The sequence below is a fragment of the Cynocephalus volans genome, chromosome 9, assembly GCF_027409185.1.
Source record: "Cynocephalus volans isolate mCynVol1 chromosome 9, mCynVol1.pri, whole genome shotgun sequence".
In the NCBI taxonomy this organism is placed as follows: domain Eukaryota; kingdom Metazoa; phylum Chordata; class Mammalia; order Dermoptera; family Cynocephalidae; genus Cynocephalus; species Cynocephalus volans.
The window spans coordinates 74,836,321-74,861,801 of record NC_084468.1 but is presented as its reverse complement, the minus strand read 5'-3'; the positions used below and the strand labels follow the sequence as shown (position 1 = coordinate 74,861,801).

The following is a 25,481-nucleotide window of genomic DNA, read 5'->3' as shown; positions in this document are numbered from 1 at the left end:
ATGACAGCAAATTGTTCCAGCAGCTCAGCTTGCCCTGCCAACAGTTCGGAGGAGGAGTTGCCAGTGGGACTGGAGGCATATGGGAACCTCGAACTTGTTTTTACAGTGGTGTCAGCTGTGATGATGGGTCTGCTCATGTTCTCTCTGGGATGCTCCGTGGAGATCCAGAAGCTATGGATGCACATCAGGAGACCCTGGGGCATCGCTGTTGGACTGCTCTGCCAGTTTGGGCTCATGCCTTTTACAGCGTATCTCCTGGCCATCAGCTTTTCTCTGAAGCCAGCCCAAGCGATTGGTGTTCTCATCATGGGGTGCTGCCCAGGGGGAACCATCTCTAACATTTTCACCTTCTGGGTTGACGGAGATATGGATCTCAGGTAAGTTACTCTAGGGAAGCTCAGCAGTCTTGCCCTGATCCTGCCTGGGGGGATAAATGACATTTTTGTGTTAAAAATTCTTCCAGTCTTTTGGTAGAGATTCCAGTGAGAAACATTACAAACATTACAGAGACTTGTTCAACCATGGAAGGACTTTTTTCTTCTGATCTCAAAATTTGCTTTGCTAAGATCATCCTCTGCTTTATTGGCAACTACTGCTCTGAGTAGTGGGATTTGGGTTATATATAATAGTGGAGGCAGGTTTCCACCTCACCCAGTGGCCCTTCCTAAGCAGTAGATCATTCTCACCCACACTGGCAACTTTAACCACGATCTCCTCGGATATAAGCCGAGAATCCCAAGAAGCTAATGGTGGTGGTTTGGTAGCAATCTTAGTGCTGGTAGTTGCCTAACCAGAAAGAGGCCCTTGTAGCTCTAATCAGTAAGTGTTGCCTGAGCACCTCCTTTATGAAAGAAGTATTTTGGGGGACTGCATAAAGGAGCTTTAGGGAGGTAACTGATAGACATGTCCTGCTTTAAGTATCTGTGCTGGCCTGTTGATTTGACTTAGCAACATGAAGGCTCCCATGACTGAAATAGTTTTTTCTTGTTTTGCAGATACTTACATTCGTCACTAGGCTCTCACTCCTTTCATTTAAGCCAGTGACCTTATTCCCAATTATGGTGTAGATAAATATCCCTGGGAGACATTAAGCTTTATAATTTATTTATACTTTAATGAGAATGAATTAATCCCATACTTTTTTGAGTACATACTTTGATGGGGGGTGGAAAAAGAGGACATTTGGGGAAAGAATTAGGAGGATCAGACATGCGGGGGAAGAAAGAGCCAAAAACAACGGTTTTTTTAGGTTCTTTGTTTACTTATGAACACAGTGTTTCACCTCCTGCCTGGGAAAGAGCTATACATGCAGTTAAGCCTTTGTTTCATGTGTATGACATTTAGTTGAGATTTACCATACGATGAATGAGAGAATCAGAGTTGATGACTGAGCTGGGAGTTGACTTCAGTGAGAGTCAGCTGCAAGTATGAGTTTCCAGTTTCCTGCATGTGCTGAATGTTTACCATATGGAGCATATTTCACTTATAAATTTTAATGGGTTCATACCATAGAGACTAGTAATTAACTTTCATATGGCAATGTGTTTTAGTTACCCACTTATGAGAGATTTGGGAAAAAAAAATCAATTGATGAATTTTGTATGTTACTACTGAGCTACTAATATGTAATACTGCTAATTCAAATTCAGTAAAGTTGATCAATAACATAACTGGAAAATGCTAAATATTTTTTACACAAAGTTCATGTATCAGTGATAAATTCTAGGACCTGAAGGTTTGAAATAAAATTAATATTTATTAAGTACCCTGATAGGCATTGGATAGATGCATTCATATATATTCTTTTCTTGGCTCTCATAATAACCTTGTAAGTGACCTTTTATTATTCTGACTTTTACAGCTGAGAAAATCGTGATTCAGATTGGTTAGGTAGCTTGCTGAAAGCTACAAACAAGTATGCCGGAACTCAGATTTGAATTCACATCTGTTTTGTATCAGTCTGCAATTTAGGCATTTTTTTCCCCATGGCATTTAGCAACACAACTAGATCTTCTGTTTTGAGTAGAAGCATAAATCTTTAAACAATGTTCTCAAACACTTCTGTTCTGGGAAGGAAAATTTTTATTGCTTTCATCTTTTACTAGTCAGCTTTGTAAGAACACCACCAATGAATAGGAAGTCTATGAAAGATAAAGCTTATTTTTACTTCTCTTTGCCAAGTCTATCCCTAATTAGCTTTTAACTTTGGTCAAATTATTTAACCTATCTAAGCCTCACCTTCTCATCAGTAAAATGGGGTTAAATTATGTATTCTCTACAAGACTGTATTTTAAGGAGGAAATACATACACAAACACACACACACACACACACACACACACACACAGGATACCAGGTACATAGTAGATATGCAATAAATACTAGCCACTTTCTCCCTTTTCTTTCTAAATTTTGATTTTGCATTTCACAAACAAAACAAAATTAAAAAACAAGCTAAAAATAAACTATAGAAAAATAAATTTTAAAGTGGGGAATAAATATTAGATTTTCTTTCTTTTTTTAACATAAATATAACTTTGTATTTGGCTTTTAAATTCTATAGCAAGTCTAAATACATTTTTTTCTTTTTTCTTTTAATTTTTATTGAATCAAAATTGATTATACATAGTTTTGGGGTTCAACATTGAGATATGTAGATCAAATCAATATTACTAGCATATACATTGTTACAAGTCGTAATTATTATTTATGCCCCTTGTCTAATTCCTCCCCATCCCCCTTTCCCTCCCCCCTCCCCCCTCTAATCACCCTAGATTTCTTCCCTCCCTCTGAAAGAATAATGATTACTCTATTGATTTGCTTCCCAAATGATCTGTCCAATGCTGAGAGGCATGATCAGGTCTCCCAATACTATCATAGAGCAGATGCTTCTTCTGTCACTCTGAAATAGGCTCTGTGGAGAGAGACCTCCTCCTCCTTTCTTTGTCTCTGCTGGTGACTCCTTGCATCAATGCACTCCAGTGGCCGGCGGACCATCTGCATGGTGGTTGTGCCGTCTAGCCACCTTCGCTGCAGCCATGGTTATCGTGATGGCTCTGGTGGGCCACCCACATGGAGGAGATGTTTTTGGCATGCTCCTTGGGGCTGGTGATGTGCTTGATTGTGGAGAGTGTCCGATCCCCAGCTCTATGCCCTGGGTCCCTGAGTGGGCCCCGAGGTGCTGGCATGGTGAGCCTGGTTGTGGGAGGGGGGTGCGGTCCCCTTCTCCGTGCCTTGGGCCCCTAGACAGGGCCCTGAAGTGCTGTCACAGTGTGCCTGGTTGTGAGAAGGGAGTCTGGTCCCCAGTTGCTAGCCCCGGTCCCCTGGTGGGCTCCAAGGCATTGGTGGTGTGCCTGGGCTGGAACTAATTTTTTGTCCTTTGCTTACTTCTAACACAGGGGACCTTCCTGTGGGAACCAGTACTTTAGCTGTGTGGTTGAGCTAAATTGCTGCTTTGCTGCTGTTTCCCTAGGGAAGGGTTTTTGTGCAGCTCAGGGTTTAATGGTTGACCTTATAGGTACTTCTGGCTCTCCAGATACTCGGTGCACCTGGGTTGTGTAGAAACTCTGGTCTGGGCCTGAGTTTTCTCATCAAACTGTACCAAATACAATTCTATATCCTTGACCAGTCTGCTGTGCTGATTGGGGGCAGGTTGGCTGTCCTTGCTGTGTCCCAGTGTTCTCCCCGTGGGCCTGTGTCCCCCACTGCCTGTGCTCCAAACACTTCCCATGGACAGGCCCTGCGCTGGTCCCTTGCGTTGACTCACCGGCCTCTGAATGGCTCCCTTTTTTCAGCTATTCTGGCTCCTCGCTCCTGCATAGGTCCATGGGAACCCTATTAGTGATCTTGCTGTCCTGGGAGTGACCGAAGTCCTCTTCTCCTTTTCCACCTCCAAGCAACTCCATCTAAAGGGCACAGCTGCGGCTTCTGCTGGCTCTTGCTCCTCCTCCATGCACTCCGGCATTAAAGTGGCCATAGCCTGAAATGCTGAGAGCTGTTTTTTCTTTCTCTCATCATGGTTTCTGCCACCTTCATGAGTTCCATAGGTCTCTCCTCCTCTTTACCTGAGCTCTAGTGGCCCCAGCTTGGCTGATGTTAAATTTTTAGATTTGTAAATTTATTGATTTGTGGGAGAGAGTGACGCTGGGGACCATCTCTTCTGCCATCTTGACTGGAACTCCTAGATTTTCAAAAGCTTATAGATATGAGACTAACAAAATCTTAATTCTCAGTAAAAGTTTCAAATGGGAGAAAATTCCATATTGTTGAATGAAACAATATCCAAGTTTATTACATTTCTTCACAACTGATTACCAACAAAATCACTTTTAAGCAAAACTCAGTGGACATTCATTCACAGAAATTCTGTTTTTAATGCTGGATAAAATTCAACAGCATTTAATGCAACATCTTCATTTTATAAGTGAGAAAATTGAGGTTTAGTTCTCCACGGATGACCCCAAACATGTTTCTCATGCCTTCACTCTGTGCTTCATTCAATCTACTTGCAGTTCTCCATGTGTTCACCCCAATAGGCATTTCAGAATCAACAGGTTTGAGCCAGTCTCTGCACTGAGTATCAGATGCTGCTGCCAATCTTTCTCCCAGTCAGCTGGGCCCATGGTCGTAGCATTCCCCTGTCACTCCCCTTGTTCCTCACCTTCGTCACCCAGTCCCCTGCCGAGACTTGCAGCCCAGCTCTTGCTCTATTCTTCACCACTCTGGCTTCCTGTCTGTCTCCACTGCCACTTCCTCAGGTCAGGTCCTCACAGTTTCTTTCTTGGCCAATAGCTCTATCTTCACAACTGTTCTCTGCACCTTCAGTTTCTCCATTACAATTTTGTGGTAAGTGGATAAGGCAGGCTCTAGGGTCAGATTGCCTATATTCAAATCTGGACCTTGGGCCTCTTTTCTGTAACTGAAATCATAACATTTCCCTTGTGATACTGTGATGAGAAAATGAATGTGTTATACATATAAAGGCTTCTCAACAATTACTAATTTGGGTAAAAACTACTAAGCCAGTGTACCTTCCTTCTCCAGATTTATTTCTCACTAACCACTTAAGCACAACTGGTTTGTAATCAAAATGGACTACTAATTGTTCTGTAAACACACCCCAAGTTTTTTCAACTTTTCTTTTGCCCATGTTGTTCTCACATCCTGGAATGCTGGTGGGCCTTATTCTGTCCCCTCCAGTCAGAATGTTATCCTTTGTTATATCTGTTCTAGAAAGCAATTGGCTGATATGTATGAAGAGCCTTAAAAATTATCCTGCCCCGGGCTGGGTTTGGTGATCTTGCCTGGGACCTTTCACATGTTCAGGGATGGGTTAAATGTAGATTGGTCTTGGATGGCCTCAGCTGGGACAGTTGGGCTCTCCTCTACATGTCTCTCATTTTCCAGCAAGCTAGCCTAGACCTAATCACACGGCAGTGGCATGGTTCCAAGAAAGGGAAAGCATGCAATGCTTCTTGACCTGGGCTTGAAACCAGTTCATCATCACTTTCACTACATTCCATGGACCAATGCAAATTGCAAGTCCAGCATAGATTCAAGGAGCGGGGAAGTAGATTTTGCCTCTTGATGGGATGAGCTGCAAAGTCACATTACAGAAGGCATGGATAAGGGAGGGGTGAAAAATTAGGGACGTTTTTGCAATGTAACACACTAGAGATGGACAGAATTTCTGCCTTGAGGGTAGGACATGAAAATTAAGATCTGGCAGGACAGTGTCTGATTTTCTAACTGGGTCATCTCAACAGATTATGTAAATTCTCTATGCTTCAGTTTCCTCGCTAGAATAAGGAGAAACAGGGTGAAACAGGGCTGGCCAGTTATCTCACGTGGTTAGAGAGTGGGGCTGGTAACTCCAAGGTCAAGGGTTAGCATCCCCATATTGGTCAACTGCAAAAATAAGAAAAAAAAAAGGAGAAAATTACCTTCCTCATGGGTTGTTGTGAGGAATGAATGAGGTAATATATACAAAGTGCTGGGCCGGCCTGTGGCTCACTCGGGAGAGTGTGGTGCTGATAACACCAAGGCCATGGGTTCGGATCCTACATAGGGATGGCCAGTTCACTCACTGTCTGAGTGTTGTGCTGACAACACCAAGCCAAGGGTTAAGATCCTCTTACCGGTCATTTAAAAAAAAAAAAAAAAAAAAAAAAAAAAAAATATATATATATATACACACACACACACACACACACTAAGTGCTTATAATCTCACCTGGCACAAAATGCTATATGGACTATTATATGCAGTAGGCAAAAGAGCACTGCATTCAGGGTTTGTGTTTTAGTCTCGGCTCAAGGAACTGTGTGCCTTTGAGTAATTTACTTACCTCTCTGGACATCAGTTTCCTTATTTATAAAGGACTCTCTGAGGTCCTTTTAAATACTGTTGTAAAATATACACACAAAAATTTATCATTTGAACCATTTAAAAAAATGTATGATTGACACATAATATTTGTACATATTCATGGGATATAATGTGATATTTTGATATGTGTATACGTTGTGTAATGATCAGGGTAATTTGTATATCCTTCGTCTTAAACATTTATCATGTTTTTTGGATGAGAACATTCAAAAACCTCTCTTCTAGCTAAAAATATAGTGCAATATTGTTATTTTTAGTCATCCTACTGTGCAATTGAGCACCGGAACTTATTCTTCCACTCTAATTGTGGTACCTGCTGACCAGTCCCTCACCCTTGGGCCCCTGCCTCCACTGTCCCCATCACTATTCTGGTAGTCACTATTCTACTCACTACTTCTATGAGAACAACATTTTAACCATATTTAAATGTACAGTTAAGTGGCATTGAGTACATTCACATTGTTGTACAGTGGCCATGGCCACCCATCTTCAGAACTTTTTCATCTTCCCAAATGGAACCTTTGTTTCCATAGGCAACAACTGTCCCCCCCCCCCCCCCCGCATGGGACCTGGCAACCACCATTCTGCCCTGTCTCTATGAATTTGACTATTCTAGGTAATCATATAAGTGAAATCACAAAATATTTGCCTTTTGTGTCTGGCTTGTTTAATTTAGCATAATGTCTTTAAGATTCATCTATATTGTACTTTGTGTCACAATTTCCTTTTTTTTTTAAGGTTGAATAATATTTCATTGTATGTATATAACACATTTTGCTTATTCATCTGTCAGTGGACACGGGTTGTTTCCACCTTTTGACTACTGTGAATAATGCTGCTGCGAACACGGGTGTTCAAATATCTGTTTGAGTCTCTGCTTTCAGTTCTCTTGTGTGTATACTCAGGAGTGGATCTGAGGTTCTTTTAAGTATTAAGTATTTTGTGACTATAGGAAAAGAAAAGCTAATTACGAAGTCGAAATGTCCTTATTTCTTTTCTCCAATTTTTAATGTTTCTCCTGAAACTATTTAACAGAGATGCCTCTCCTCTCTGTCTGCATAATATGTAACCCTTTCTCGTCATCTCTTGGAAGGCATTGCAATCTCTGGGCTACTTTTCTGCCTCACCCAGTAGGTCTGTAAGCTCCTTAAGGACTTGCTCATTTTTGTGTGCTCAGGGCCAGCCTGGTGGTAGTAGGCACTCAATAAATGTGAGTGAATGACTGAATGAAAGTTTCTGATTGCTTCTGTGTATTACAGAAATGATTTTTGAAATGAAACTTTTGATATCTATGAGGTCCATTCTTTCCTGAGGATGCATTTGTGTCTTCAGCTGCAGAGAAAGGATTCTATGGAGTCAGTGGCCAACTTTGAACTTTAGAGTTCTTGGTCCTGGAAATAAGACTTAAGATTTTTCAGGTTTGTTTGATATGGCCTGCCTGGTAGAGAACTGAAGGTCTTCTGTGCTTCAGGCTTTGGAGATGGAACTGAGACTGAATCCATGCAACTTCATGTAAGCTTCTATAACTCCATGTTACCTTAGTTTCCTTGTTTATAAAATGGAAATAATGCTAAAATAGAGTTATCGTGTAGCTGAATAGAGAAGATATATATAAAAGCATGAGGCACAAGACCTAGCACGAAGTGCTCGATACATGCTCGTTATTATTATTGGGAGGCAGGAGCAAAGGGTAGCAACTGTGTCTGGGGATGGAAAACTGGGCCTTGAACTCTTTTCTAAGGTCAAGTCTGTTGATGTGATCTGATAGCACACTCCATGTCCATCTGGCTAGCCAGATAATTTTTTATTTCTTTTAGTGGGGAAGCAAGTATCTATTTTCACAGTTTTGAGAGTCAGAGTTCCTGATTTTATGGGTTTGAAATTAAAAGAACATTTGAATAATTTAAACCCCAATTGCAAAATGTTATTGACTTGCATCTTAATGCAATGTGTATATGTGTAATTTCCCTGTTTTAAGGGAGGTTCAAGATTTACCAGTTTGTCTAGACTTGTTAGTCTGCCTCATTATTCTCTGTAATAGTTTTGGGAGATGATGATGATGCCATTCTTAATGCAAGTGGAATCTTGTTATATTGAAGTCATATTTTGCCAACAGTTTTCCTGTATGTGAACAGTTGAGAGATCTAGTTGGCCCCATCTTCTGCTTATTCTACACTAGAATTTCGTGGCAGTGAAATAAAAGGCGTGACGTGACTTCCCACTGCACTTGCACACATTCACTATGCTTTTCCAGCTTTGTTGGTATTTATAACAGTTGGCAGAGCAACAGGATCATCTACTACCATCCTTGACCATGACCGTGAGCATCCTGGGCTTGAAGAATTTTATGAAGGGTGAAAGCATTACCTAGGTAATCTGGATATAATATCAGTCTGATATAAATCTCACACTTTGCTTCCCACAATTATGAATCTTACCTTTCTGCTGTTCAAGCCAGAGCCATGGGGGTGGGGTGGGGGGGCGGTGAAATGCTGTGCTAATTCTCTAGAAGCTCAAGGTTAAAGTGATGTCATATAGAATTCCCTTCAGGATTTGGTAATATGGAGAACCAAGGAATGTAGCCCTGTCTTAGACCAAGAATTTGGAAAAGCTTCCCAGACACTGTCTTCATGGATACAGAAGTTTGAGAGCTGTGGCAAGTTGCTTTTCTTCCTTTAAGCTGCCCTCTAGCCAGGAAGAGTCATTGCTTAAAGCAAACATTCTTCAGAGGATAAAGTAATTTTAGATTTTATGTGGAATAAAATATATGCAAGATCCACTAAGAAAAGTTTGAAAGAGAAAACTTATGTGATGGTATTTGCTCTACCATATATGAAAATACACTATGAAAACACTGTAATTAAAACAGTCTGGTATTTTTTTTAAAGTCCATAAAACTTTTTTTCCACTTACATGAACTTAATATACATGTTCTTAAAAATTATGCTTAGGTTGTTCGTGAAAATTTCATAAGACATTAAACTAAGCTAGCCATCATCTCAAGTTATTTCCCTGTTAACTATTTTTATAGCATATGCATGTTAGGCAAGTATAAAAAAAAATTACAAAAGCAAAAAAACTTTAAAAAATTAAATACATGGGTTTTTTGTTTTACTGCTGTGCTTGATATACATGAAATAATGGATATCAAGCAATTCATTTTTACTGCATCTTTATTTTTACATTTGTTCTTAGGTTGATTAAGACATCTAAATACAAATAAAAATGTGTATAGCAAAAACAATGAAAGCCAACATCAGGTAACTTTACAAATAATGGAATGTGAACTGCTGGTACCCTTACCCAGAGTAAGTTCACAACTATGTCTAAAGGAGCACTTCTGCAGCTGTAGTCGAAGGTGTGCGCATCGACACTGAGCATTCCACACGTAAACATGGTTCAACATGTAGCATCTGAGGGATATCTGTTCAACCGCAGCCTTCTAAGTGCTCCAGACCTTAAAGTACCCACGATAACTACACCTGTGACTGGAACCAAGTATCCCTTCTATTCTTCACCAGGACAAGCCAACATGTAGGCAGTTTTCTTTGCTTAGAGGATGGAAGCGGTTTAAACACTGGCCCTTGCGAAGCCACAATGTACCAAAAGTACTATGCCCAACAGTTTTAACTTGTATAAAAATCCCACATCCCAATATTGGCCACCTCAAAATAAAAACAGAGAACTCCCTAAATGTCAACTGGCTCTATTCACCTAATACCACACATAAAAACCACATGGGAAGTGTAGAAATTCAAAAAGGAGTAACGTAAACCTGTCTTAAATTATAAACAAAAAAGTATTTGTGGGACAGCATGGCTGACAAATGGTTTACTGTGTAAATTTTATAACGAGGCAGACAAAAGTTGGAAGGCCAGTGAATTTTCCCCTTCTCCTGTTCCAGCTTTGTCTCCTTGGGTATCCGAGGTTCATAATGTCAAGTTGTCTCTCAGTAATTGCGTTATTAGCGTGCTGTCTTTATATGACTCTTCATTTAATGTATCAAGTTTAGCGATGGCTTCATCAAAAGCTGTCTTTGCTCTTTGCAAGAGAGCAGCCCTTCTCTGGGGAGTTCAGAATCTCATCATAGAACACAGAGAAATTAAGGGGCAGACCCAGTCTGATAGGATGCGTTGGCTGCATTTCCTTTTTGCTGATTTCAAAAGCTTCTTGGTATGCTTGTTGTGACTGATCCACAGTCTTCTTCTTGTCATCACCAGCAGCAACCTCAGCCAAGTCAGAGTAGTAGTCTCCTTTCATGTTCAAACAGAAGACTTTGCTGTCTGCTTGTAAAGCACTGGGGATCAAGAATTTTTCCAAAAGAGACAGTACATCCTTGTAGATATCTCTTATCTTGGTCTCAATTTTCTCTGTGTATTCTCGAACCATCTGCTGTTTTATCTCAGCACTCTGTCTTTTGCTCAATACTTGAGACACCCTCCAAGATGACCTATGGACTCCTACAACATTTTTATAAGAAGAAGCGAGAGAAGATTCCTTTTCTCATTGGATAAGTCAGCTCCTTGCTCAGTTGCAGACTTCACGCAGGCTGCTGCATCATCATGTCGCTCAGCCTGCTGGGCCTTCTGCTCCAGCTCGTTTTTATCTATGATTTGGCAGTTCTGTGTCTGGACAGGCTGGTATTTGCTTAGGAAAAAAGAAAGTTATTTATCAGTGGACTAGAATAGAGTTTCCAGAAAATATTTTGAATACATCTGGACATTTAATATATGATAAAGTTGGCAATTCAGTTTAGTGGAAAATAGCTTATTAAGTAAATTATATTGATACACTTGCCTCTCAATATAGATGAAAATAGATTAGACTCATACTTTATACCATACAAAATATAAATTTTAAAAGAGTTGAGAATATAAATATAAAATATCAGCCTAGGAAAAAATAAAAACTAGGGAACAATATTTGAATGTCCTCAGGATGGGGGAGATCTTTAACAAGACAGGAAACTAAGAAGCCATTAAAAAAAAAAAAAAGAGCAGCTTCGACTATATAAATGTTAATTATGGCAAAAGTCATAAGCAAAGTCAAAGATATACAATAAGCTTGGTAAAAATATTTGCATTATATGTGATGGCATGTACTCTGATTTTAAAAGAGGTTCTACAAGTTGAGAAAAAAAAGTCAGACAAGCAGAACATAGAAGAGGCCGATAAGTAGGAAGGAAAGTACAACCTCACAGAGAGCCAAGTGTGTAACAAAATAAGAGCGAGATACAGTTTTCATTGCTCTCACGAGAATTAAAACGGATTGATCACATTCAGAAGAGGCAAGATGGTGAAATGCAACAATCTTTTCAGAAAGTAATCTGGCAGTATCCGTTAAAATAAAAAAACACAGACTTTCGACATAGTGATTCCACTTTGGAGAATTTACTCTACAGAAATAAAAGAATTATTTCCAGTGAAATATGTACAACAATGTTTATTATAACATTAATTAAAATGACAAAAGACTCAAAACAACTTATCCGTCATTAATGAAGTGATTGAAGAAATTATGGCATATTTAGATTATGGCATACTCCCCAGTTCTCTAAAAGAATGAGTTTAAATGTATTGATCTGAGAAAAAAAAGCAACCAAGTTGCAGAGTAAAGCATATTTCCTTTAATGAGAAAAAAAATTTTGAATCCTATTTATAGAGCAAGCAAGCATGAAATAGGACTGCTTACAAGAAAAAACAAAAGAGGAGTAGAGATGTATACAAATATTTGTAAATTATGTAAGTCTGGGTGTCTGAAAGGGGCATCAAATAGCTAAATATTTGCTCCTTAAAATTTTACTCCTTTGTCCTGGGAAGAGCATGATTTTATAGAAAGTCTGTGGTCTTCTGGGTTGCTATTGGAGGTGTCTACCATAAGTGTAAAGGGGTCATTTCACCAAGATTTTCCTGAGGTTCACCTGCAGCTACATGACATATGTGGAAGGCAGAGAGAACATTTTCATAGCACCAGTGCATTGCTGCATTGGCTCCTTCTTTGATCATCCACTTATTCAGTAAGTATTTATTAGCTCTTGCAATGTGCTGCAGCATGAGCCCATGCCAGGTCCTGGGAATGCAGAGGCCTTGCTTTCATAGGCCGGGTAACAACGAGATAGATTGTTTCATAGGCGGGGTAACTAGATAGAAGCATTGGCGATATATTCTCATATTATGAAGAGGAATGATGGATGAATTGTAGGTCCAATAAAGTGCTGGAGGACCCTCGCTGTCTCTGCAGAAGGCCTCAGACTTACGAAGGATCTCCTTCCCCTCCTTTGTAGGGCAGGAGGGTCGTCTGCTTCTCAGTCTGTGGGTCATTTGTGCCATGGACTCAGATTGAACATGTACTATGTGCAAGGCAGACTGGTGTGAGAACTTCAGTGAACATTAAAAAGTTTCCAGACTTTCTGTGCCTGGTGTTAAGGTGAAGAAACTCTTGCTTTGCACCCTGGGTTTGTGTGGTGTGGTGTTCCATTTGTTTTGCCTCATTGGGTAGCACAGTGCTAATAGTGTCTGTAAGCAGTTTGTACCTAAACAGATGGTGTAATTTTTTCCAGCAATTGAAAGATAAAATATATTGCTGAAGGGTATCTCATTTCCACTTTTCTTATTTTGCCTAATTTTAGTCATTCGTTTTTTCACTGGTCTGTCACCCCGATAGGTATAAAAGATAGCCTGAGCTTGGGAGTTGGCAGTGCGGGGTGAGAGATGGAAAGAATAGATTTGGGGTGGAAGGTAGCAAAAACTGGGGCAAGGGAATGGCACTAAGTCCTCTTCTTGGGTTGTCCTCCTCCCTGACGTTTTGTCAGCATTCAGCCTTCATTTGGGAGCTCTCTTTTCTTGGCTTTCATGAAATGTAACTTCCCTTTAATTAAAAACTTATTTTTAATTGACATATTAAAAATTATGTATATTTATGGTGTACAGCATGGTGTTTTGCCTGCCCGCTTCTCTGTGCTTTCTCCACAGGCACCATGGGCTTGTCTTCCTCTCCCCAGTTCAGAGCAGGGAGGCCTTTCTGAAGCTCTGCTTCCTGAAGTTACGTATTTTAATATTTTAAATATTAAAATATTTAAAGTAGTAACTATTGTTATTAGTTAATGTTTAAAATATTAACTATTAGTGTAACGAAGTGCTTTTCTCCAATTAAAAACGTAAAGACTTTAAAAATTATGTACTTAGAAAAAACCCCAGGATATATTACAAATTTATTAAGCAATAACTTAGTTTATATAATGCAATAAAAGTATAATAATTGTCTTAGTCTATTTTGTGCTGCTATAACAGAATACCTGAGACTAGGTAATTTATCAAGAACAGAAATTTATTTTCTCATAGTTCTGGAGGCTGGGAAGTCCAAGATCAAGATGCCACCACTCACATGGTGGAAGGCAGAAGGGCAAAAAAGGGACAAACTTCTTCTATCAAGCCCTTATAAATGACATTAATTCATAAGGGCTCTGCCCTCATAACCTAAACACCTCCCCAAAGCCCCTATCTCCCAACACTGTTGCATTGGAAGTTTCCAACACATGTATTTTGGGGGGTACATTCAGACCATAACAGTAGTCAAGATACACACAGTCTTAGAAGACTCTAAACCAAAGGACTACCCCCTGCCTCTGCCCCTACCAGACATTAGGTACTTGTAAATCCTTAAGATCTGTGACACTTAAAACTTGTTAGCCTTTTTACTTGGAGACAGTTAATTGCAAAAATGACAAATATAAACCAATTGTCTATTGGAAATCTTTCCAGGTTTATTCCTCAAAGACCAAATCTCGGTTCTGATATTCTCATTGGTTTTCCTGGTAAAGCTGTGTTGCATGGCTGTTGGCTGGACTGTTTTGATTTGGTTCATCCAGCTCACAAATCCACATGTTACTTCCCAAGGTGGCCCGATGTGTGTCTTTAGTGATGACGGTGGCTGTGTACTGAGTTTTTCTTTGCCTACCCAGGAGACTTGCACTGGATGTCCTGCTGTCACCTCTAACTTAACAAACCCCTCAAATTGATGCCGAGTGACTCGGTTCTTCTGTCCTTCACTCCTGCTTTCCACCCCGGGTTTGTGTTCTGTGATATTCCTCTTGCTTTTCCTCATTGGGTAGAACAGTGCTAAGAGTGTCCATAAATAGTCCTGAAGCCTAGAATCTACTATTTACTCAAATTTATCGCTCTACTTCAATTCCAGTTTCTAATCGTAGGATCACAAGTCTCAGAATTGGAAGAGAATTTTTAATTCAGCCTAGAATCTCACATCAATTCCTTTTCTCTACGGTTCTGTACCCTCCCTTGCCCTATTCAACTTGCTGTGTCTGAGGGTCAGTGACTGTGGGAATCTTATGGCATGTGGAGTTTGGGTGACTTCTTCCTGACAGATATTTAATAGCACTTCACACTTGGCAGGGACCTCGTCAGCTTTGTGGCATTTTAACTTGCCCAATTCCAATCATCCTGTACCAAAACTAGACAAAGACATCACAAGAAAACTACAGACCAAAATCCCTTATGAAAATGTATGCAAAAATATTCAACAAAATACTAGCAAACTGAATCTAGCAGCGCAAAAAAAAGGATTATACACCATGACCAAGTGGAATATATCCCAAAATATACAAAAATCAATGTAATACATCACATTAATAGAATAAAGGACAAAAAGTCATAAAAAAATGAAGTTCTGATGTATGCTAAAACATGGATGAACCTTGAAAACACTATGCTAAGTGAAAGAAGCTAGACACACAGAAAAGGCCACATGTTATGTGATTCTATTCATATGAAATATATAGAACAGGCAATCCTATTAAGACGGAAAGTTGGTTCATGGTCGCTAGGGGCTGGGGGAAGGAGGGAATGGAAAGTGACTGCTAATGGGGTCAGAGTTTCTTTCTGAAGTGATGAAAATGTTCTGGAAATAGTGCTGTGGTTGTACAATCTTGTGACTATATTAAAAATTGCTGAAGCTGGCTGGTTAGCTCTCTTGGTTAGAGCGTGTTGCTAATACCAGAAAAAGAATCCTATAGCACCTAGCAGAATGTTTAGGGCAAGTAAATGCTCAAAGAAATACGAGTTAATTGATGGATGACAAGAACTAGAACTGCTGGAAATCTAGGCCACAAATATAGCCATTATTTGTTGAATAGTAGGAGAGAAGCTAGCTCCAAGCAGCTTACTCCATGTAATCTGTAAGAAATTGTATCTCAGGAGTTGCTTTTGGCAAAGACTAAATTTTTAATTTCCAACTCTCTCTCCTCCTAAGCCTTACTTTAATTTTTACTTTCAGCATCAGTATGACAACCTGTTCTACAGTGGCTGCCCTGGGAATGATGCCACTCTCCCTTTATCTCTACACCTGGTCCTGGAATCTTAAGCAGAATCTCACCATTCCATATCAGAACATAGGTCTGTATTGGACTTGTGAAATGGGGTAGTGATAGTAATGGTGATGGTACTAATCAATGCTATTGTTAATTATATATATCTCTTCATACAGGAATTTTTTTGTATTCTCTAATTTAATTCCCTGAATAACTGTACAGTATAGATTCTATTACTAGTCCAATTTTCTAGATGTTCAGGCTTAGAGAGGTTAAGTAACTCGACCAAGATTGTGTAGTTGGTAAATGCAGAATTGAAATTTTAACTCTGGAATCTGACTGAAAAGTCCAAGCTCTTAACTCTTAATGAACAAGAGTGCATTTTTGAAAATAAAACCAGAGAATTTTCTTTAAAAAAAAAAAATAGAAAACAAAACCCAAAACACCTTCATATAATCAGACTATAAAGTAATTGGACTCTTTATGATCCAAAGTTTAACTGGATCTAGTGGCTCTAATTAGGCCTTTTTTTGCCACACCTTCACCTTCACATTGCCTGTGAGTCTTGACTTTTTTTTTTTTTTGGAACAGATTGAACGTAAAAGATTCCTCCTGATTATTAAAGTTCGTCCTTGTCACAACCACACCCACATCTCTTTCATTATCTCCTCTTCTGGATGTTTTTCCTTATTAAGCTCTGCCCTTTTTCTAAAGATCTCCATGGACTTGCTAGACTTGGAAGAGAAATATAGTGAAATGATCTGCCTATTCTAGTTTGGTCAGAGCCTTTGGATAGAAACTATGATTCTTAAAACTCTGAAGTGTCAGTCTGGACTCTCAAGCTTACAACCTATGACCCATCACTCAAAATTATGATTAGAGCCATCCCCTGATAATAGCTGGACCCCAGTGAGTAAAATTTGAGTGAAACCTTAATCTAGAAACCATGATTTTATGTACAACTTTTTCTGATTAGTAAATTACTTAATATATTCTGTTTTGATAATCTGTTCTGAAAGGTACTCACAAACAATTAAGACCCAAAATGTTATGAGCAAGTCGTATAACTTTGGAGCCAGTATTGTAGGCACTTGGCCAGATTTGGAAAGCAGAACTGGAAAATGTCACTGGATGGCTCCTATTGGCAAGTGGACAGCCACCTCTGCTCTACCGAGCCTGCCTTCAATCCTTTATTCACTTGTGCTAATTACAAAGGCATGTTTTCTTACCTGGCTACACTTGGAAAATATGAGAAGTTACTTTGGTAGTATAACAAATGTAATTTTTATGTCCATAACAGGTATTGTTTATTTTGTGAAGCAAGTGATCCATTGGCCTCAGATAGGGAAATAATAGCTATGGTTAAGGAAGGTGACACCCATATATACGACCAAAGAATTTCACGGACTTAAAATGGTCCTCTTGTTTTCTAATCTTTACATTTTTGGTTGTCTCCAAAATTCCATGTGATTGTTAGAGGAGAGAAAATGGTGGCCCAGGTACAGTGGCATGAATTAGCATCATATACCCTTCAAAAACTGTCTTTCCAAGATTTTATTCATTTTTTATTTTTGGAAGTGGATGCAGGAGAAAAATGTAGCTTTAGTAAAGCTGTTGAGGTGGCCAGTTAGCTCAGTTGGTTAGAGTATGATAATAGCAAGTTGGTTAGAGCTGAGAATAGCAAGGTCCAGTGTTCAATCCCTGTACCAGCCAGCTGCAGAAAAACAAAACGAAACAAAACAAAACAAAAATAATAAAGATGTTATCTAATTGAAATGGAAATTGTTGAGAAGAATTGGGCAGTTACAGTGAGAGGGATAATGTCTGATGGATTTTCCTTCTCTTTAGGAATTACCCTTGTGTGCCTGACCATTCCTGTAGCCTTCGGTGTCTACGTGAATTATAGGTGGCCAAAACAATCCAAAATCATTCTCAAGGTGAGCAGTTCCACGTCACAGTTAGCACATGCTCAGACTCAGAGACATGAAAGACAGAAGTTGGCTGAGTAAACAAGCTGATCAAATACAGCCCCACACCCAGCAACGTTCCTGACGTGTCCTGCGGTTTTGGATGCAGCCCTTGTGTTTCCTCTGCCCCTGTAAACCTTGTCTTGTTACTCCCATAGGCCCATGTACTGAGGCTTGTGCCACCCTGGATAACATGGGACTGTTGACTTAGTGACAGAAAGCTAAGGCATGTGTGTAAACAGAGAGAGCCCAGGGTCCATCCATTCCCAAGGCTTCCCACAGGTGCACTCAAGGGGAAAACCGAGCAAACGTGCACGAGACGGACCCCAGCATTTACGAACGTGGCTGGTTCCCTGGAAAAGCAGGGCAAAGGGCTGTCTTGCAGAAGCATTCTTGGGGGACAGCTTCAAGTTGTAGTTTATACACATGGCAAGGGCTGCTGGCTACATGAGTAAGACTGTTTAAATGAAATCATCCAGAAAGCACTGAGGAGTCTGTCTGTGGAATGATGGTAACTGGAACTTCCTACCCACTCTTGACTGTGCAGAGTTGTCTTTTGTTTGCGGGAGAAACAGGCAAACGTTCTTGATAAATGGATTTTAAAAATACCTAGCTACAGAGAAGGCATTCTCAGCAGTGATGTCAGTCTCCTAGAATGTTCTTCACTTTTCTGATTATTTATCATTTTAGTGAATGTAAGATTATTCTATGTGCTGCTTTCATGAAGATTTGAAAAATGTTTTAGTTATAGTTTCCATTTATAAAGCAATAAACGTTTGGGTTAACTGGAAGTTCATCAAGTAAATCTCTGTTAATTTTCTTGGGGTTCATGGTTTGGTTCAGGTTAAGCTCTTGCTGTTTGGCTCTACGTGACCCAACGCTGCCACTCTATTTGCCGGCAGAAATGGATGGTGCTTTCCCGGTTTGGCACAAGACTGAACACCTCTCACTGTTCCCCCAGTGAGGTGGAGAGCAGGCAGACGAACAGGCGGGCACAGAGGGCTGGAGAAAGCTGCCGTGCTGTGCGTTTGGATTGCATGTGGATGACCTTAGCACAGAGAGTGCACACTCGATTTGCACTCTCTTTTTCATCTGTACTCATGGAGTAATGTCCCTTCTTTTCTACACTTATTATTATAATTTTCAACAGGAGAAAACAAGAGGAGAGGGTATTATCATGGCAACTCCTTACTTTTCAGGTACTCTATCTTCAATTACATTTCTTTCTTCTCCTTTTTTTTTGGTGACTGGCTGGTGGGGGAATCTGAACCCTTCTCTTTGTGATTTTGATGTTAAAATACTGTGCTGTAACCAGCGGAGCTAACGGCCAGCCCCCAGTTACATTTCTTAAAAGGACATTGAACAACAACACATGATTGAACAACAAAATCATGATTTTGGTGTTTCCAGATCCTCTGTTAATCTACCAGTGTCAATGGAGAAACCAGATAAATTTTCTGTACACCAGTTTTACTATTTGTTAAAGAGCAGATTTAAAACTCCTTTCCTTTGGCTATTCCTTAGGATTTGTGGCAAAAATATTTAATATTCTAGAGCACTTTATTAGTCTGTTTCCTGTCGCTGATAACAGGATTCATGAAATTGGGTAATGTATTTAGAAAGTGAAATTTATTTCACAGTTGATTAGAGTGTGGTGTTGTAACATCAAGGTTGAGGGTTCAGATCCCCATACCCACCAGATGCAAAAAAAAAGAAAAAGAAAAAAGAAAAAGAAATTCATTTCCTACAGTTTTGGAGGCTGGGAAGTCCATGGTCTAGGGGAGGCACTTCTGGTGAGGGACTTCTTCTGGGTGGGAACTCTGTAGTCCCATGGCGACACAGGCAATCAATCACATGGCTAGGATGGCAAGAGCTCTTTCACGTGCTCTCTTTATAAAGCCACCAGTCCACACCCATGACAACACATTACTCCATGAATGGACTAATCCATTCACAAGGGCATAGTTTTCATGATCTGGTCACCTCTAAAGGCCCACCTCTCAACACTGCCACACTGGGGATCAAGCTTCCAAGGTGAGCTTTGGAGGGGACAAACATTCAGCCCATAGCAAGCACCTTAGTAAAAAACTAGGCTAATTTAATCATTATTTTAGGATATGTCCATTCTCTGTTCTTAGTCCTATTTTAATTTTAGATCTGACACATTTTCTGAACAAACTTCAGTTTTTCTCATTTCCTCTTGGTGAATTTTAAACTGAAATTCCTTTTTGGTAGAAAGAGGAAGGGGAGATTTTACAATCAGAGGCTTTCTTTGTGTGTTTCAGCATCTCCCCGATAGGCAGGGGCTCAGTCTGCCCCTGTGTTTGAACAGTAAAACTGGCCCCCAGAGCACATCTATGATACATTTGTTTGTTTTGTTTATTTTTTGTTTTCTTTGGTTCCCCATGACCACCTTCCTCCATACCCTGAATCATTTCAAATCTAGTGTGCTGTTTACATGGCATGAATGGGAGCTTGCCAAGATCTTGATTTTCCCAAATTGTCCCCACCCATGTTTTCTTCCTATTTGATCTAAAACTCAAAGTGCTGGAATTTTGTTGTTGATTTTTTGTTTCAGTTTTTGTTCAACAACATGAATAAGAGAGTATTTATTTGGTAGAGGACACAGGTCTCTGTCAGATTTCTCCTATTACGTTAATCTTAGCTCAGATTGTCTAATGGAGAATAGGTCGTTTCATTCAGAGGAGAGAAGGGCGGGGATCAAAGCAGTAGGAGCTGCTGGTGGTTGCAGGGCTGGTGGGAGGAGAGGCGACCGTCAGGCAGGGCAGACCTGAGACAGGAGCCTGCCAGCGAGGAGTCTTAGGGGTGTGTGTAGGGGGTTTGGATGCTTATTGTCAGATTCCACTTATTTTAGTTTGTCCTATCCACAAAAAACTCTACTATCCAATCCTTCTGGCCAAATCCTCTGCTTGAAGAGGAAAGATGTTGATCATAAAATAAGAAGACTTAGATTTATGTCAAACCCCATCAATTTCTAGTGTAGTCAAGACACTTAACCACTTTGGAGCTCAGGTTTCTCCTGTACAAAATGAAATTGGATTCAGTGGTCTCTAAGTCTCTTCTTTGTTCTCAGATTTCTAAGTTCCAAGCCTTTTGGAGCCTTGATGGATTTTGCCTCACAGAGTAAATAACCCACAATGTTTACATATTCTTATTTTATTGGTTTACTTTAGACCGGGGTCATTGTCGGAGGGGTCCTCCTTCTGGTGGTCGCAGTTGCTGGTGTGGTACTGGCAAAAGGCTCTTGGAATTCAGACGTCACCCTTCTGTCCATCAGTTTCATCTTTCCTTTGATTGGCCATGTCATGGGCTTTCTGCTGGCACTTCTTACCCAACAATCTTGGCAAAGGTACAGTTAAATTATCATTACAAATTGGGCATGTAATTTAGAAATACTGTGAGGTATTAAAAGTGATAATGCTCCATGTTGGTATGTCTGTAATGAGATGAGTGTTATCACATAAGGATGGAGGGGACACAAATTGGTATAAACTCTCTGGAAGGCAATTTAGTATCGTATCAGTAGCCTTATAAGTATTTATAGTTGTTAACTCAGTAATTTTACTTTTATAAATCTGTTCTAAAGCTAGCACCATCAGATATGCTCATGAATATTGATGTGCTAAGATGTTAATTGCAGTGTTTTTTATAAATATAAAAAATGGAAAAAATTTAAATATGAAACAATAGGGAGATATTTAATTTATGATGTAGCCATGTGATGGATATGGTGCATTAATTTTAATGAATGTAGAAAATACTTAAGATATAAATTTAGATTAAATAAGAATAGAAAATGGCATGTATTTTGATTCCCATTTTGTAGAAAAAAGTGAAAAGAGCTCTGTGCATCAAAAAATTGTAGAAGAAATACACCATATGGTAATTGTGTTTAATTTTGAGTAATGAGATTAAGGGTAATTTTTAGTTAATATTTCCTTGGTATATTTTCTAAGTTTTTCAATAAATGGGTACTACTTTTAAAATCATAAAAAAATTATTAAAGAAAAGTAAACTATGCAGTTGAATTCCAAAGGTGGAGGTTGGGAAATTTTTAATTGGCCTTATGCTACTTGCAATCCACATGGGGAACATTTAGGATTGTACAAGCACTGGGTGAGGCTGCCCCCAGTCTATCTCATGTACCTCTTCCTACAACCCTGAGATGCCGATAGTATCACTAGCCTCAATATACTGAGGAGCACACCCTCCAGAGAAGTTAAGCAACTTGACCAAGTTCATGGAGCTAGAACATGGTGGAGTTGGATTTGAACCTAGATTTGTTTCTGAAGTCAACACTTAGGAACATAGACTGCTGAGAGGCTGAAATATAATTGGGTACGTAGAGAAAGTACTCCTATGGCAAGTGAAGTCAGCAATCTTGTCTTTTTCAAACCTGATGGCCTGACAAAGATCAGGACTGCGATGTGCATTTGCCCTGTGAATGGAGCAGATGTGAGTTCCAGCTTTGTAGCTTAATCACATCAAGTTATTGAAAAGGGTCTGAAAGAAGGAAGGATAGTTTGAGGAAAGTGTAGCAAGCAATAGAGTAAGTAGAAACAAAGTGTGAGCCTCAGAGCTTGCCCTGTGCCATCGATAATATTTTCATCCACACACAACACACCCGTTTCCTCCACATTCCAGTCCAGCTTGCACATAGATGCTAGTTTATCCTCTGCAACGCCTCTTTCCTTCCTTCACTTCTGTGTATAAAATCCTGCAGGCTCCTTTTCTAAACTGGAGTCAGATAAAACTGCTTACCCCACTCCCCAAGGTCCTGCCCATGTCTGCCCCTCTCCCCCCTTTCTTTTTCAGGTCGGGTTTATTTCATTTTCTACAATCAGAAAACCAATAAAATATAGAAAAATAGAAAGTAGAAAAAAAATACTAAACCCTTTCACCAAACACAACCATTTGAGACACTTGGTTTTCATTTAGGGTTTCTTATGTGTGCTTGTTTTCAAGTGCTGTTGAGTTTCTGCTGCTTCATATCTCAGCCTTCCATTCTCCTGTCCTCCAAGCCTCTGCCCCGTGCAGATTGGCTCACCGTGTGTGCGGTGCCTCCTGAACAGGCCATGCTCACACCCGTCCCTCAAACTTTATTGTCTATTGTTTTTTTCTCACATTAAATGCCCCTTCCGAGCTTTCCATCCTTTAATCACACTCCTCTGTGAAGCCTTCTGAAATCACTTTTGCCACTTTTCTGAATTTCAACAACATCTCTCGGTCACACTTTGTCTTGTGTTGTTATGGAACCTTTTCTGTGTGTATATCTTGTCTTTCCACCCAGGTTCCTAGTGCAGAATTCACAAGGCCCTTCTCTACTGTGCTTCTCAGAAGACGACCCTACAGAGTAGGCACTCGACAAATAACTATTGAATGAGGGACATTTTTAATGGCTTAAGCTCATAGCTTATGTTTACTGTTATACGGAAGAGAAAATTTAAGAATAGTCTCATGACTAGTATGTAACTCTTGGAAAATGTTTTAATTGGCAGATGCAGAACGATTTCCTTAGAAACTGGAGCTCAGAACATTCAGATGTGCATCACCATGCTCCAGTTGTCTTTCACTGCTGAGCACTTAGCCCAGATGTTTATCTTCCCATTGGCCTATGGCCTCTTCCAGCTGCTGGATGGATTTCTCATTGTTGCAGGTGGGAGAACCCCCTTTCGCTAGACTTGACTGAAAATTGGTTAAACCAACTTACCGATTTCTTTTTCAATCCCAACTTGGCTTGTGCTGCCCCTGTGACACATTTTTAGCCTGATATTTCAGGGGACAATACAGTGCATAAACACTTATTTACTTTGACACAAGTGGGAGTTTCACAGAAATATATAAAAAACCATCTTATAAGTATTAAACAAATATGCTTCACCATAACCAGTGTACTACCAGAACTTAGATTCCGTGACTTGTTAAGACAGGGTCTCCATGAGCATTCAGTGATCAAAAAATGATGTTTACCAAACTTATGCATTTATTTGTTATGTCTCATTAAGAGCCTTGAGATCTCCCAAATGCCAAGTTATTTCAATGTTTCTGTGACTAAGACTTGTGCTGAATGGTTGTGAAATATTTTTCAAATACAAAATATAATACATGTATACAAATAACTATAGACAAATATTGAAATACTATATATATATATCTCCTTACAGCCAAATATACATTATTTTGCAGTCAATTATTATGTAAGTTTATAGAAGGTAAATTAGAAGTATACATATAGGGCCGACCCCGTGGCTCACTCGGGAGAGTGCGGTGCTGCCGAGGCCGCGGGTTCGGATCCTATATAGGGATGGCTGGTGCGCTCACTGGCTGAGCGCGGTGCGGGCGACACCACACCAAGGGTTGTGATCCCCTTACCGGTCACAAAAAAAAAAAAAAGAAGAAGAAGAAGTATACATATATATGTGCACTGTCGGAAGGTGGACCAAAGGCAAAATGTCCACCAAACAGAGAAGGTATCTTGAGACCAAAGAACAAAGCAGGAAATTCCATGCGGTAAAGCAAAGAATTTTATTAAAGGGTAATGCACAGGATAATGGATCGGGTGGGCTATGACCTATGACCCAGAGGTATAGGTGTGGTTTCTCTGTGTCACCTCCTGGTTGAGTCCAAGTTTATACAGGCAGTTCACACAAAGCAGTGGAAAAAGCCAAGAAGTAATTACTAACTAAGGAACAAGCTAACATCTAAGTCCAAATGTCTTATGACAATGATTACTATTTTTGGTGGTCTTGTGACGCAGGTAGCCAGACTGGCTGTTGTCACATCGGTACTTAGTCATTAAGTCCCTTCTTTGTGTGTCAGCAAGCTGTTTCTACCTATTGTTCTAAGTACCTCACCCCTAGTTACTGTATAACTTCTGTGGGCAGGTTCACACAAAGGACACAGCAAGTGTAAGGGCTTCAAGATGGAGTAAGTTATGCTCACAGTGTCACACACATGTGCACAAACACACACACATATCCTGGGCCATTGTAAATTTTTACTGTTATCTGTGAACAGGCTCTGAGTCTCAATGATTACTAATATAACCGATTATATACTGATTACTGATTATTATACACTGAATACTGATACAACAATCAATATTAACAGTGTAAGGAAAACTTGGGGTTTAATTTTCCCATGAGATGAGAGAAATCCTATCACAATAAAACAGCTGGTCTTAGAGCCAAGTTTCAATTCCTTGTCATGGTGAGACCATGAGGGAGGCATCATGTCTGGCTCATTCCCCACTACATCCCAGCACCCAGCACAGTGCCTGGCTCTTAGTAAGCACGCCACAGGGATTTGCCAACTGAATGAATGATCTGTCAGCGACCTGATGAATGTCTCACGAACAGTTCATTACAGACAGAACAGTGATTCTGATACACTGAATCATTTCATTCCATAGCTTTCTCTCTTTTCACCCTCCTTTTTCCTGTGTGTTTTTACATAAATGATGAAAAGTAAACAAACCCCAATGTATACAATGTCACCAAAGTATCCTTTGCTAAAGTGATTTTTAATACTTGTATGTCTTAACACCTAGCATATCAGACATACAAGAGGAGATTGAAGAACAAACACAGAAAAAAGAACCCAGATTGTGCAGAAGTCTGCCATAAGAAGAAATCCACTTCTTCCAAAGAATCCAGGGCCTTCTTGGAGGTGAATGAAGAAGTTGCCGTAACTCCTGAGCCATCAAGGCTAATGGATCGCCACAGGGCTCTCGAGCCTGTCGGGCACATCACTTCTTGTGAATAGTGGGGACTTGCTGGCCAGACT

The 25,481-nt window shown here is 39.9% G+C and overlaps 1 protein-coding gene and 1 pseudogene across 1 annotated transcript; one reads left to right on the top strand and one right to left on the bottom strand.

Moving 5' to 3' along the window:
* On the top strand, positions 1-25,481 carry SLC10A6 (solute carrier family 10 member 6). The gene is made up of 6 exons (XM_063107230.1): positions 1-377; positions 15,675-15,793; positions 17,557-17,645; positions 20,870-21,045; positions 23,195-23,352; positions 25,246-25,481. The coding sequence occupies exons 1-6, from the start codon at positions 1-3 to the stop codon at positions 25,458-25,460; spliced, it is 1,134 nt and encodes a 377-aa protein (XP_062963300.1). The 3' UTR covers positions 25,461-25,481.
* LOC134386326 (14-3-3 protein zeta/delta-like) lies at positions 10,232-15,569 on the bottom strand (annotated as a pseudogene).